The sequence below is a fragment of the Lichenostomus cassidix genome, chromosome 3, assembly GCF_008360975.1.
Source record: "Lichenostomus cassidix isolate B80296 chromosome 3, HeHo_3.0, whole genome shotgun sequence".
NCBI lineage: Eukaryota > Metazoa > Chordata > Aves > Passeriformes > Meliphagidae > Lichenostomus > Lichenostomus cassidix.
The window spans coordinates 31,333,503-31,348,601 of record NC_139483.1 but is presented as its reverse complement, the minus strand read 5'-3'; the positions used below and the strand labels follow the sequence as shown (position 1 = coordinate 31,348,601).

The following is a 15,099-nucleotide window of genomic DNA, read 5'->3' as shown; positions in this document are numbered from 1 at the left end:
CAATTAGTTGATTGCTGTGATGGAAAGGTGAAGATGCAATTAATGAATTTTTAGATTACCTTTTAATGAGGTAACCTCCATGTTAAATGGATGTAAACTTCCTTTTGACTTTTGAATGGCCTAAAAGCTACGTAGCTACAGCTAACAGGGTGCTGAGGTAGTCAATAGCAATGCCAGGCTGGGGCTTATCCCAGGACCAGTGCAGCCCCTGGGGTGGTTTTTCTGAGCATTTCACAAATGGTGAGAAGTTCCTTGTTGGAAATGCACTGCATTGTTAATACACTTTTTTTTTCTGAAAATGTTCACTTGTATAATGATGAAACAGTGACTTATTTAAAGTTTTAGTAATACTCATTATTTACGATGCAGAATTTACAGAAATCAAAGATGAGGAAAGTTGGGCAAATCTAAAGTAACCTGTACTTAAGTGAATAATTGCACTCTAAAAATGAAATGATTGCTGAGATTTTGGTGTGGCATTGTAAAGTATAATAGTATTAAAGAAATTTTTTACCCTTAATAGCAAATAAATGACATTAAATAAGGGGCTGTTCTGTTCTGTATGTTTCTGATCCTAAACTCCTCATAGATGGCAGAATCTATTGTTCAGCCTGGGGTAGGGGGAAGGTATGTTTATTGGAAGGGGCGTGGTAGGTTTATTGGTGGGCTTACCTCTTGGAAGGTAATTGACTTCTACTTTTTGTTTATTCCTTTTGCTTTCAGTTATATTTTTAAAGGATATTTTGTATAGGTTTTTCCATTCCCCCCCAATTTCCTTGTATTTGCTTAGTGTATGTTTTGAGGAAATTAATGAGTTTTGCTTTGACTCAGTGGGGTAAATGTTCTACCTTGTCATAGTGTAGATTTCATTTGGTTATTAAAAGTCAAGCTGTAGAGTTTTATTTTTTTTTTCCTGAAAAAATTGGAATTGTTTATGGTGTAAGCATGTGGGATATTTGAAAAATATAGTATGATGAAATTCAGAATTGTACAATATTAGTATTCCATACATGTAGCTTCTTATTCCAGAGACATCACTGTATAGTCCAGGCTTAACATTGCAATTCAATTTTCCATTCTTTTGGAGGGAGTTTAGGTTTTCTCTGTAAATTGTAAACATCTGAAAATTTTTTGATATAATTAATGTGCAATGCTGATAAAATGATATGGTTTTAAATATTGAAGTTTGGGGGGGATTTTTACAGTGCTAATGAACTTTTGTTTTTGTCTCCTTTAGGAGAATATATAAAAAACTGGCGGCCAAGATACTTCCTGCTAAAGACAGATGGCTCTTTCATAGGCTATAAGGAGAAGCCCCAGGATGTGGATCTGCCATATCCACTCAACAACTTTTCAGTGGCAAGTATGTATTTCCAGTATTTATTATTCTCTCAGCATATTGACAGATTATCTGCTACATATTGCTTTGTGTATAGTTCAGAATTTATTGGTAACCCTGCAAGTTTAATCCATGTGCCATACTAATGCACCACTAATCTTATATCCAGCTCTACAAGATGTATTTACAGTATCAAGGAAGAACCACGCGTTTGTTTTTCGAATGTTTTTTGGAAGTCTAAGTTCTCATTTTTGTGTGTATATGTCTGAAGTGTCTGTAAATAACAATGACATTTGACAAATGATTGCTGTTAGAAGAAAATTCCTGGAAAGATTACCTTGATTCAGATCGTTGACCTCTTCTGTGTTTTTCAATAGTATCTCTGAATTCACTTGAAAACTCAAATTAATTAGAAAATTATCTAGACTGTCAAATGACACAAAATCACGCTAAGTTATTTTTCTCTTGGATAATCAGGTAATCAGCTCTCCAGCCTGGTTAATGAGTAATTTCAAGCAATCAGACAATTTGCATATATTAACAAAGCTACAAAGTGTGTATCTGTTGGATAAAGTGAAGATTACGTGTTTTCCAAGAATGTTTTTAAAAGACAAATTTGAAGGGTTTTTGATCTGTAAAAGTGAGATTGGGAGAATGAACAAAAATGAAAGTACTTGAGGAGCAAATTAAGCGGGCTCTGAGTTACAGATATCACAGCTAGAAACTTTCAGAGGAACACTAGTAGAAAACTTACCCAATTTTTTTCAAAATTTATTAGTGTACTGCAATACAATAAGTGGCAGTGTTTAGTTTCATAGAGGAGTATAGGAACCACTAGAATATTTGTACTTAGGGAAAGGGTTCCCTTCACCTTCATTGCTGAAGGTGGAACAAATGCTACTGAGACTGAGTTTTCCTATTTTCCTGATTTTTTTTTTTGTTGAGACTGACTCAACCTTTGTATATACAAAGTAACTTGTATATTTTATTTTGTAAGAAAATGCTCCAAGCCCATGTCTCGTCTCACACCTAGAAGAGGAAAACTTTGCATATTCTGGTTGCACTAGAAAATTATATTGATTTTGCAAACCTTCTACTGGTACTAGAGGCTCATTTTACCTTGTTGCTATTCAACATAAAAGCAGTGGTATCTTTAAATTGTTCATTTGAGTAGGAATTGACTAAATCATAGGCCATTATTCCTTGGTTATTGCTCTGCATATTCTAACTGCTCATTTTTAGCAGGTAGTATTTTTCTAGATGCTTTCCCCCCAGTTTGCAGCAGAAAGACCATTTCTAGAAATACAGTGGGATTTTTTTGTTCTGCTTAAGCATGCTGTTCATTCCATTCTCTGCCTTCCCTTGCTGCAGCAACTAGAAGGGTGATCCAAATGGTAGTTCTGCTAAGCAAATGAATACATAATTAGCAGTTAATTCCAGTGTGTTGGTACTGGTTTTTTGTTGGGGTTTTTTTGGTGCCCAGATGTTGCGTTATATAATTCTGATATTAGAATGCTGTCTCTGAACTTTGTCTTGATGGAAATGGAAAGTTTTCACATTGTTCACCATCACCACCCCCCCCCGACCCCCCAAAAAAAAAAAAAAAAAAAAGTCCTTTCTGCAACTAGCAAGTCCCATAGATCTGACTCTTAGGCTGTCTAAGCTAAAGGAACAAGCATGCAATATTAATTGAAAAAATACAGTTTTGATAAACAAGATGACTTTTTCTGACAGGAAAAGGAGTAATTTTACGAGAAATGTTGGCTGCAGCAAGAATAGGGGGATGTATCACTCATTAAAAGAATCTCATGAAATTAAGTGCCTAGATAGAATTCACAGGATGAAAAGCAAACCAGGATGGTATTACACTCTAAATTGCCAGGGACTGGAAGTTTTTTATCAGCTATTTTATCAGTCTGAAGATGAGATCATCAGTAGGGCAAACAAACAAAATTGCTATATGAATGAATCACATCTCATGGGAAGTACCTGGTAAATGTCAAGAACTGGTCTCATGGCCTCTGATCCAAGAGTTCCTGAGCTGCTGCAGTAGGTTTGTGGCCACAAGCAGCGCAACATATTTTTCCTGTAATAGTGAAGTACGTTTTTCATAAATTACTAGCCAGGCAGATGGAGTGTGAGATCACTGTTAATACCATCTTGATTAGGTTGGCAGGGACTTAAAGATATGTCTTTACAGTCCTATCTTCATGTAATCTTTGTAGCTATCTGTAAAGTGAGAGTGTGGTCTCAGTCTACTTTTTGCTCTCCAAATGATAGACATCTTTGGCTCTTGCTTGCAATTTGTTATTTAAGCAGAAAAGGCCAAGGCTGTGGTATTATTTTTGTAGTACTGTTGGAGTTCAACACTGGAAAGTTTACACAGTTCTACTTTGTATGATACTTGTTCTGTAATTTAAAACTTTTATAAGCAGCTCTGTCAAGCTAGTTACTGCCATCATAGAGATATTTTCCCACCAGTGTCCCCTGCCTTCCACTCCTGTGACATCAGCTTTACTTTGCAAAAGTAAAGCTCTTTCCCAGGCATAGTATAATTTCCCTAGTGTGGCTCCCTGATTCCTTCCAAGGTAACTTTGAAGTTCCATGCCTGAGCATTTCTCTTTCCCTGGTCTTGTGCTGTCTGTGAACTCCATCCAGAATGACTAGAAGACTGGAGAGAATGAAGTTATTTTATGTACTGCTAAAAGTGCTTCCAGTGACAAAAATGTCTTTGCTAATAGAGCCTTTCTCATTGGGGGGGTGTTTTGTTATCGAATGGAGTGTTCAGAGGCTATCGCTTTTCCTTGGGGTGTTCTGGGAGGGAATCTGGGGAGAAGGCATTTGGAAGTGTGTGTGTAAACAGGTGGACTTTTTACTTAGTGAGGGAGAGACTGTGGCAGCACACACAAGCTTCAGTCCATTGCCAGCCACCCAAAATGCAGGGGAGCCATTTGGGCATGAAATGGAGATGAGGGATCTCTGTTCCTTGGAGCACTGAAGATGAAACAGAGTTGAGTGAAAGGTATCACAGAGAAGGGCTGGGTGGAGCTGAACTCTGGGGAAGGACACAGCGTGTCCTCAGGTGTCCTGAATGGCCTTTACCCCCTTGTGGCCACTGCTCTCCCAGCTTTGGGTGCACAGGGAAGGCACCTTGCACTGCATCTTGGAGCTGCCGCAAGGTTGCAGGGTGAACAAATCAGCCAGATCTGGTGACACAGGAGTGGAAGTGTGTAGCAATCCCTGGTTCCTCTCCTGTGGAGTCAGCTTATTTTACACAGAACCACCTTCTTCTAAATGGCAGTTGGGAGAGCTGTGTGTTTGAAGTAGGCTGTTAGTCCCTCACTGCTCATGCCCTGACACTGAGACTCACGAAAAGCTCTGCCGTGGTGCCTTACTGTACACTTGAAGATAAACGAGGGTGGTGTAATGATATGGGTGGGAAGTTCATTGTGAAAACTTGAAACCGGGTGATACTGGTTTTCAGGGGTAATTTCAGAGGTGTGAGCTTGCTGGAATTGTCTGTTTCAAAATCAGCTCAGCTCTTTTCAGGTAGAGAGGAGCAGTTGCAAGTAATCAAAGTGCTGTAGCTTGTAGAGATACTCTTGACTGACTGAGTCACAGTAACTGAGTGGGTGTGCATTCCTAGCCCACTTCAACTGCAAAATAAAATATGTTAATTTAAATTGCTTTTGCCTTTGCCTAGGCATTTATGCAGTCAGAACCAGTTTAAAAATAATTTTGGATTCAATTGGTATGACTTCTCTGTACAGGCAAAGGCCTGATAAAAATGTCCTGTCTTTTAAAACTCCATTATGCTTCTTTGAGAACAAAACTAATACTCTGGGCAACAGGATGTATTTCCTGCATGCCCCCCCACCCCCTCAAAAAAACCCAACGTGGCTTCATAACACTGTTTTCAACTGGTCCACTGTTGTGTAAGTGGAATAAATGCAGCTTTGTGTAAACCACTTTGGTCTTTGATTGTCATCATTATTGAAAGCAGAGTGGGGAAGAATTCTACTTCAATTTTACTTAAGGAAGATTTTTGACTTCACTGATTTAAAAAAACCCAACTTCTTACAGGCACAATGAGATTGTAGGTAATCACACAGCACATTTGGGATGAAGTATCTCTAAGAATTGGCCCTTTGCCTTCATTTTGATCTTTACATGGGGAATAATTGGGAAGAGATGTATCCCTTCACAGTATCCTTTGAGCTTTGGCCAAAAATGATGTCACCTGGAACTTTTTTCCTATCTTGAAAGATAGTGCTTTCTAAGCACTCTGGTACAGCTACCCTTTTTCTTGTCTTTAAAAAGAAAAAGCAATTTTAGTGATTATGAGAAGGTAACCTTTTATAAACTTTATTTTACTTTTATTTTCTCTGAAGAAGTGATTATCAATGAACCTTGGCTATTCTAAGTGGAGAATCTGTACTACTTTTTACTGGTCTTAACTTTTCGGTGGGCCAGAGACAAGATTTTATTATTTTGGAATTTAAAAATCTTCAAAACAGGAAAATTGAAAGGTTTCAGGGGAATGATGTTAAGGTTGCAAAGAATTCTGAAGACATTCTTTAAAGAAATGGGTAGGAAAATATATATGTCTGTTTTAAGTGAGATTAATTTATATATCAAATGCTTTGGCATTAGACATGACCTTGTATGCAACTCCAAAAATAACTTTTCAATGCAATTTAAGTCCATTAAAAAAAATTGTTACAATACTGGATTACATGAACCCAGAGATAAGATATAACTATCTTATTACAGTGTGAATTTGATTCAAAAGTAATAGTAGTAGAATTGAATAAGTAATGTTGATTCAATATTGAAAATACTTGTGAAGAGAAAAAGTCAATGTATGTGTCATATACTGCATTTGTAAATACATGCATAGAAATTCAACCTCAAATCTAATGTGTATAGGAAATATTTCCGTCTGTGTTGGGTGCAGAAATGTTTGGGAGGCTTTAAAATTACTTTATGAATGGTTTCTGGGTGGTATGGTTGGTATTCTGCCCTTTGACTTAGGAGTTTGTAGCCAGGCCTGAAAGATTTTATGCTGCTGTGATATACCCAGTTGCTTAAATAAAACTGGGGTGTTTGCAAAAGAAGGATGAATAAATTTACTGTGTTCCATGAAAACAGTAAAGCCCAGGCAAAACCCATGCAGAAATCTCCTATTTCTATTTTCCTCTTTGCATGAAGGGGCAAATGGCAAACTAGCTGTAATGACAGGAAGACATGGATGCTACTTTGTTACTTTTTGAAGTATTGGAAATAAAAGACTTTGCAGCATGATGAAGTGCATAAAGTTTGGTCTTTTACAGCTTCAAGGAATATAATAAAGGGGTTTTTTTTTGGTTTTTTTTTTCATATATATTGTTATATTATAAGCACATATAAGTACTTGTTATGAGCCAAGCCCCACAAAAGTGGGATTTTTTACCCGTACAGAACAAAAAGTCAGTCCCTGCTCCAAAATACTAAAATTCCAAATATAAAACAAGTGACAGCAGATGGATGCAAACAGATGGGGGGAGTATGAGAAAACAATGAGACAGTATTAGCCTGTAGTACAGGCAGTGGTCTCAGCACATCAACAACTAATCCATTGTCAAGGTTAGATTTTTTACTCTCATCTCCCTTCTTTTCTTCCTTCCTCCTTCCCTCCCTCCTGTTTTTAAAGCATGGTGAAGGAGAGTTTTAAGGAGGATTTAAAAGAGAGCTAGTATGACAAACAGAGAGAAATTATAAATGCTTTAGAGAACTGGTGATGAAATTGTAACAGTAAAGGGATGGGTGGAATTTTGGTTCTGCGTAAAGAATGATAGAAGAATGAGAGTGGGCTGTGGGGACAGACCATATTGAAAAACTACTTATGTTTGATGTGATAGAGCTGGGTAAGAAATGGGGAGTGCCAAGAAAAGAGTGATCAAGGAGCCAATGGACAAAAACGATCTGTTATGAACAGTCCTGGAAGTATCATTTTTAGGGTAAACCTGTATTTTGGATCCAAGAAGAGACGTTTGGATCAAAGAAGAGATATTAAATTGTTCACATAAATCTCTATGTGACCAAACCTAATTTTGGGGTGATACATCTCAGAGATAAATGTAGTAAGAAAGACAAAATCCTTTTGGAAAGCCTTGGAAAAGTAGATTTCCTATAGGGAGTGGGTCAACAAGTGGGAGAATCAAAAGGGGACCAAGCTAAGGGGGTGTGTGGGTACACACATATGTTTGCTCCTATACATAAAATTCATGGATTTTCATGTGTATATGAGCAAAAGTATTTGTATCTGTCTCCATGTTATGAGAATGATGTATTGGTTCTGCTAGTTGTCTACTACTTGTCTAATGAAAAAGGTCATTAGAGAAGTGTGAATTCGATGTGCAGAGTAGCAACAACAGAAAAAGATACTTGTGAGCAGTGTGTTCATTACATTTTGATATGAGAAAGAAAAATTCGATTAGCAATTAAAAAGGCAAAGGTTGGGACAAAAATGTTTATCTTGTGAAGGAAAGACCAAGAGAAGAATGAGAAATCAAGGTTAAATTATAATGCAAGTAGATAGATACATAGAGAGATATAGATCTGTATATAGACAACACTCTCCCTAAATGTTTAAAAGTGCATACATTCTAAATAATGCAAGCAGTGTCGTGATACTATTTTTTTGTTTCATTTGATAATCGCAGGAAGTTATCCTCTGTGCTAAAACTCAGTCTGTATTAGAAATAATTTCTCAGATATGCAACCTTCTGTTCATTTTTTAGTACAATATTTTATGGCTGCTTGTATGTTTAGTATTCTTGTCTAGCCATATCAACACATTCTGCTGAAGTTGAAACCTTTCATATATGAAATAATAAAATGGTATTAGTGTTCTTTCTGTTTTTTTTTTTTTTTTAATGCTGAATGACTTCATTTAGGAAAAGAATGCTGGTGATTATACGGTTAAAGTTATAGAATTCAAACTTTAAACTTTTTAATAAAATCTGAACAGATGATCTGTGCTTTTTTTTTTTTTTTTTTTTTTTTTTGGAACTGGCAGGTTTCAGGCCCTCTAATTGGCTTCCCAGCTTTGCAGAGTAATTACAGCTTCAAGCAAACTTTGTCATCTGTGGTTCAGAATGGTGTAAAGTAAACAGAACGTTTTGAAATACAGTTTGTAGTTAGAGTTGCTCAGGAGAGTTTAACTAGCATAACTACTTAATTTAGATAGTAGCAGTTATTTGGAAAAGATAGTCCAACATTTTAGAATTGTCAGCTAGGTTGTAGATATGGAAACAGAAGTTAACATCTGGCATGTACCTGACTTTGCTTTGTTTTTTAAATTATTTTTTAAGGAGAAATTCAATAATTGAGAAATATCCATTACCTTTCTTTATACTGTTTAAATTTAATTTTTTTCCCATTTTTTTATACATCTGAAAATGGCCAAAGGAGTGCTATGCACTTGTTGGAACAGATTTGTCATTCTCTGTTACTGTTTTTATATTTTGCTGTTTTGAACAAGTGTTCTCCCCCAAGGTTTTTTCCTCCCCTCTAATATTAAAGGAAAAATTCTCATGACCGATGTTTCATCCCAGAAAGGCAGAATGCTTTAGGAATAAAATGTGTAATTCCAAGTTGTAGATGGCTAGCATACAAGAACACAAAGTTGAGTCTGTCTGTTTACTGGCTTACTCATCTTTTTGAATGATAATTTAGACTTCCAACTGTTTTGAGTTGAGATTCAGTCCTTTAATTACATATGTTTATGTATAGTAGCAAACTTGAAGACATTATGGTAGAATGTTCTCTACTCTTGGTAATGACCCAACTATCACTCGAGCATTCGGAGCCAGCTCTCAGTAGCCAGTTTCACTCTTTCTTCTGTGCTTTTGTATTTTCCAAACTATTCACTCTGTCTGAAACTACTATGGTTTTTCCACTAATTAGTAGAAAAATATTTTGGTAATTAGCAGTAAATGTGTATTACAGCACTTATTCATCTTAATAGATTTTTTTTCCGCTAATAGTAGGTGAAAGATATTCACAGAGAAGTTTTTATTCATGTTGCTGTCATGGCAGGAATACTATTTATCCCATACATTTGTGTACAGCAGCACATGAAACGTGGGGCTACTAAGTATCAGCAGATTTCAGTTATTTTTGTCTGCTTGAGAAGAATGGGTAGTACTCCTCTTTTGGGAATACTCTACTCCTTCACTTCTTTCTGAAACCCTTGTGGCTTCATAAGGGATAGATACGAATGTATTCAATTTTAACCTTCCATGAGGAAATCAACTCTTTAGCCCCTTGTAACAGGATGTTACCAAAGCTAATTAAGTTTTGTTAGATTTTATTTTTCAATAGTATTCTCCAGTGATACCCAAATGGCATTTTTGGGGGTTATTTGTTTGGAGGTTTTTTTTTATGTTTTCCATGCAATTTTTAATTATTAAGGTATTTTTTATTACCTTTAATTGATTTAGTTAACAATCTGTAATGAAAACTCAGAATAAATGCTCTTTTGTAGCTACAAAGCTTAGTATATGCATTCATATGTTTTGTTCTTGCTAATAATGTACATAATCACTTTGAGGACTGACTGAAAAAATTTAGTGTAAGTAGTATACTAGATACAGATTTACATAATGTACATAATAATGTATGTATCTAGTATACTATATAGTGTATATATATATATAGGTAATAATACAGGTGTATATATATATGTAGATAGCATTTGGACATGGGCAGGTGTAATTATATGTGTTCCATTTTTTTAATACTTGAGTTGGAAAACTTTAATAATGCAATTTAAATCTATGCATATTTGTATGTATTTGCAAAGAGAAAATAAATGCTGGAATTCATAATCTTCGGTTCCATCACAGACACTGGAGAGGATGTGCTTTTTAATTGGTACAGATTTTTCTGCATATTTATCTCTGTACCTTTTTTACTTCATATTGTCCTAACACAGTCACCTCACTTTTCCCCCTGGCAGCTTTTTTCTGCCTTCCTTTCTTCCTCTAAACTAGGTACTCTAGTTTAGCTATACTCTAGCTATCCCCATGCTTTTCTTTCTCACATAGGTTCCAGTCTTTTTCCTGTCCTAATTCCATTTTTCTCCCTTTATTCCCTAGTCTTTTGTTCCTAACAGCTCTCCTGTAAATAACTTGCTGTGTGCCATCTTTCTACATAGGATTTTGCCTCGATGAGGTAGTTTCTTTTTCACACTGTCTGAGGAAGAGGATAAGGCATTATGAATATAAGTGAAATGCTTTCAAGTTAGCATGTGTAGAGGCAGGAGATAGCTGCAGCCTCTGGATTATACTCAATGCATAGATTTTCAATGATTTTTGTGCTTTAGTAATTGTTATTGTAATTTTTTACCCTCCTCCCACTGCACTCTTATCCCTCCCACATGTAGTGTGGCCAGATGCCTTACATTTTCACAGGAATACTAAAAGGATATCAAAGGTCTTGATTTGCCAAGTTTTAAGTCTCGTCTCCAAAAAGCAGCATTTTCCAGCAGTGTGCAGCTTTAGGCAGACAACCAGTAAAGAAAATTTCAGCCTACATGATTGAAGTGTGATAGGATTAAAGATGAGAGGATGGTTTTGTCAGGAGTAAGATGAGATAATCTTAGAGCAGACAATGCTTCTAGTCTTTTCTGTTAGGAAGGTACACGTTCCTTAGAACTGCAGCTGAGGAAGTTAAAAGAAATAGCCTGTTAACCCTACCTTCACTGTCACTGTGATCATAGTTGGACTTCAACTGTGCCCCTGAAGACAGGGGTTTGTTTGATCTCATGAGTAATTGCACCCATCTACAACCCTGGTTAGGTACCCTAAGCAGCTCTACTTCCTCGTGCTTCTGTCTTCCTCGTTTCTCTTCCAGCTTTTGTGTTAAACTCCCTCTTCCTGTGTCCATCCTGCTCTAGCTCTTTCTTCTACATGTTGAGGATGATTCTCATTCTATCCAAGATCTAGCAGAGTGTAAGCAACGAGGGTGAACTACTGTGTCTCTTTTTAAATTAAATGTTTGTTAAATGGAATGTCATCTCCTTGACAAGTGAACAATCTGAGTTACATAATAATTTATAGATGCGTGATGTTCACCATGTTCATCAAGGAATACACATCTGCACAGGACAATATTTACTCCTCTTTTGTTTCCTTTACCTGTGTCTGTCAGGCTTCTGAGGTGTTCTGCTAAGCTGCAGAAAAGAACGCTATCAATAGACATATCCACTTCCACTCTTAGTTTTTTCAAATAAAAAAATCACAGTGAGGTTTTTTATTGAAACCTCAAACTAGTTGAGGTTTCAAGATCCTGAGTTTGTGAAGAGAAAATATTTCAAGCCAAAATAATTTATTTCTGTAAAAGAAAAGCATGCCTTGTTAAGTGGTACATGTCAGATGATTTTTGTAAAGCATTGACATTAACTGGAATAAAGAATAGTAAGCTACATAAGTAAAAGGTGTGGGTCAACTGGTAGGTGGCAGCTATATCAAAAAAGAAGTTACAGCAGATTGTAGGTGAACAGGAATTCAGTTGCCATATCATTATTGATTGATTTGTGAACCTGATGAATCACTTTAGATCACACGCACACATTTGATCTGGATCAGCTTTGAAGAAGTGATAATATTCCAGACATGAGATGTGATAGTTTGTGTCTACTTTGTGCTAGCTGCAGGAAAACAAGTAACACTTTTGACAGAGTAACCTCAGCTTCTGAAAAATGTTTAAATATATTTGCATGAATAAGGAGTTCTGGTTGGTCAGAGTTTTGCAGCTGTGATGTTTGGTGCAGTATCCTACATTGTAGAACTAACACACAATGTAATCAAACCATTGCCTGAATAGCCAGTGTTGTGGTCTTACAAAAGAGGAGTAATAGGTGGTCTGTAATAGGTCTGGAATTGTGGAACAAGGAGGAACTTGGATCTGAAAGCACAACTGGTTACGACAGATCGATTGAACTGACTTACGGAATACTGAAAAGATATAAAACAGGGTTCAAATGTCTAGAAGGGACAGCTGCTGAAAAGATAATTTAGTCAAAAGGACAAGAAACAATATGCTGAAATTATAGGAATAGTTGCATTAAATCCTAAGAACAATCTTGCAGCTATAGAAATAATTAATTTCTTTATAGTTGGATGGAGTAATTTGCTTACAGGGGTTTTGAAATTAGTACTTTTTTTGGGAATTTAGAAAGAGTGTAGAGAAATACATATGAGAAATAGCATAGGTAGGCCTGATTCTGCCCTAGGGCACAAAGAAAATTAGATGATTTCCTGGGGCAGCCCCACTAGGGGTGTGAGTGTGGTTGTTCTATGTTTAATAATTAGACTAATTTCAACATCTGAATTTTCTTAGGGTATTTTACGATAAATCTAATCCTGAAGTGACAGTACTGTCAGTAATTGTGACGTGGTTACCATTGGAGGGAAAATGTCATATTCCTCCTGCTGGGTGCAGATGGAAAAATATGCCAGTGGCTACTGCTGTTTCCTTGGCATGCTATAGCAATCCAGGATCTAATACTCTTCTTAACCCTTGTAACACAGACTGTGTTAACAAATGGAGACTGCACTCTTTATATGGACAACAATACAAGTTTCATCAATTCCTCTGACTGCTTTCTTCACCTTATGATTATTACCTGCTCCCTTTTGTTCAAGCCCATGGTTGTGTTGCTGTTCTGTATTTCCATATCTGTGCTGGATACATCCTGAATGGGGATACATGAGTTGAATGTATTTAATCTAAGTAATTTTATTTGCTCTTCACCCATTAACTGGCAATGTATAAAATAAGCAATGTCATGTATTTCTCTAGAATGTCAGCTAATGAAAACAGAGCGACCAAAGCCAAACACATTCATTATCAGATGTCTTCAGTGGACCACTGTCATAGAGAGGACGTTCCATGTAGACACTCCAGAGGAACGGTGAGGGTTTTATTCTTTTTTTTCTTGATCCTTGCACGGAAGCCTCAGCAGAATGTCTGCTGGGCCTGCACAGTAATCAGCACTTGGAACTGTGACATTCTGAGCACATGTGAGCAGTTAGTTAAAGATTTTTAAGTCAGCTTCTGTAAAATATTATCTGAGCTCATAACTAGTGTAAGAGTTGCCTGCGAGTAGGTGGGATGAATGTGTTCAAATAAGCCAAAACTATGTCATGATATGTCTCTGAAGTGTTAAATTTTGAACATCCAAAGCCTGGATTGAAATATTTCCAGCCTTGCTGTCTTTCTCCCTCTAATGTGCTCCTTTCTTTTGGCACAGAAAGCAGCATGCTTATTATAATTTATTTTATGTTGGCTTATTAGGTTTTCCTGTTTCAGTAAACATTCACAAACTCCTAAGATTAACTTCTTTAATGCATTGAAAAGTTTTTTGATGCACATAGGAGATATGGGATGATGCACTTAAATTTTCTATACTCTGTGGCTGGATGCACTGAATCTTCCCACTGGGGACATCTGTCCTGTTGGGACTAGTATTGTGATCTGGCTGTTATTGTTTGTATCAGGAAATAACCAACAGCTTTGCTTTTTCTGTTTTTTTCACATAGAGTTTTTTTTTTTTTATTCTGCCTTGGTACTGTGTCTCCACCCTTCTGTTCAGGGTGGTACCTCCCACTGCATTCAGTAATAAATACCACGATAATATCCCATATCCCTTGCTGGCTGAGCAAAAGGCAGCAGGTACTGTGCTTGGCGTGGGGCTATGGCCTGCTCAAGGGCTACCTGGTGTGTGTGTGCTGCTCAGCTGGCCCTGCTTGTCCTTCCACAGAAACCATCACCTGGACCTGCCCCTCAGTCCAGCCACAGCTTTTTAGGATGCTTTTAGGAATTTGTTATCCTTGGAGGCCTTTTTGAAGGGGAATTTGAGTTTTCTCAAACTCAAAGCCTGTAGGTTGAGTTTTAAGAGGAGATAGAGTTGAACACATGATATGGTTTAATAAATCTTACTTTTTTGCTCTGAAAATGTCTTGAAGGCAGGGGGAATACCAAAAAGTCTCTTAAAAATAGCAAGTTATTACGAGATAGTATTGCCTAAGAGACGGCATCCTACGCTCTCAGGTGTATTATACCTGGAGCAAGTGTTTTAAAGTTTCCAATAGTAGAATACTTAGAGAATCAGAAACTGCTAATTCTTGAGATTACCCATATAGCAATCCTTTCTGGTCAACTTCAGCACCTTTAACAAAATACAGAATTTGGAAGGAAATTGAAGTGATTAGTTAATGAATCTTCTGTGTAACATGAGAATTGAACAATGCGAGTTGAAGCAATGTAGCACATGAAAAACCTTATAAACTGTGTAACTTAATTTGTGAGTTTCTAATAGAGATGTTGGCTTGTTCATGATAGGGAAGAATGGACAGAAGCAATCCAGGCTGTAGCAGACAGACTTCAGAGACAAGAAGAGGAGAGGATGAACTGTAGTCCAACTTCTCAGATAGACAATATAGGAGAAGAAGAGATGGATGCTTCCACAACCCATCATAAAAGAAAGGTAATGACCTTAAAAAATAACTGACAGGGCTCATATGTAAATAACTTTCGTAGAATGGTCTAGATGGTTAAAGTAACATGCAAGGAATGGTATTTCTACATAAATTTCAGTGTATTATAAGCATCAAATACTTACTTGTTTGATTTCAATAAAGCTGAAGTTCCATTTATTTGTTATGCTATCTGATACAGCACTTCTGAAAAACAAAGTTTACCCATTCAGG

At 36.7% G+C, this 15,099-nt stretch overlaps 1 protein-coding gene across 3 annotated transcripts in view; it reads left to right on the top strand.

The window, feature by feature from the left end:
• The window catches only part of AKT3 (AKT serine/threonine kinase 3), a 150,713-nt gene that overhangs the window by 77,241 nt on the left and 58,373 nt on the right, over positions 1–15,099 (top strand). For all 3 annotated transcript variants that reach the window (XM_085055165.1, XM_085055164.1, XM_085055166.1), the window contains 3 exons: positions 1,238–1,363; positions 13,190–13,301; positions 14,732–14,876. In XM_085055165.1, the coding sequence (XP_084911291.1) occupies positions 1,238–1,363; positions 13,190–13,301; positions 14,732–14,876 (383 nt within the window). The remainder of the gene's footprint in view (positions 1–1,237; positions 1,364–13,189; positions 13,302–14,731; positions 14,877–15,099) is intronic.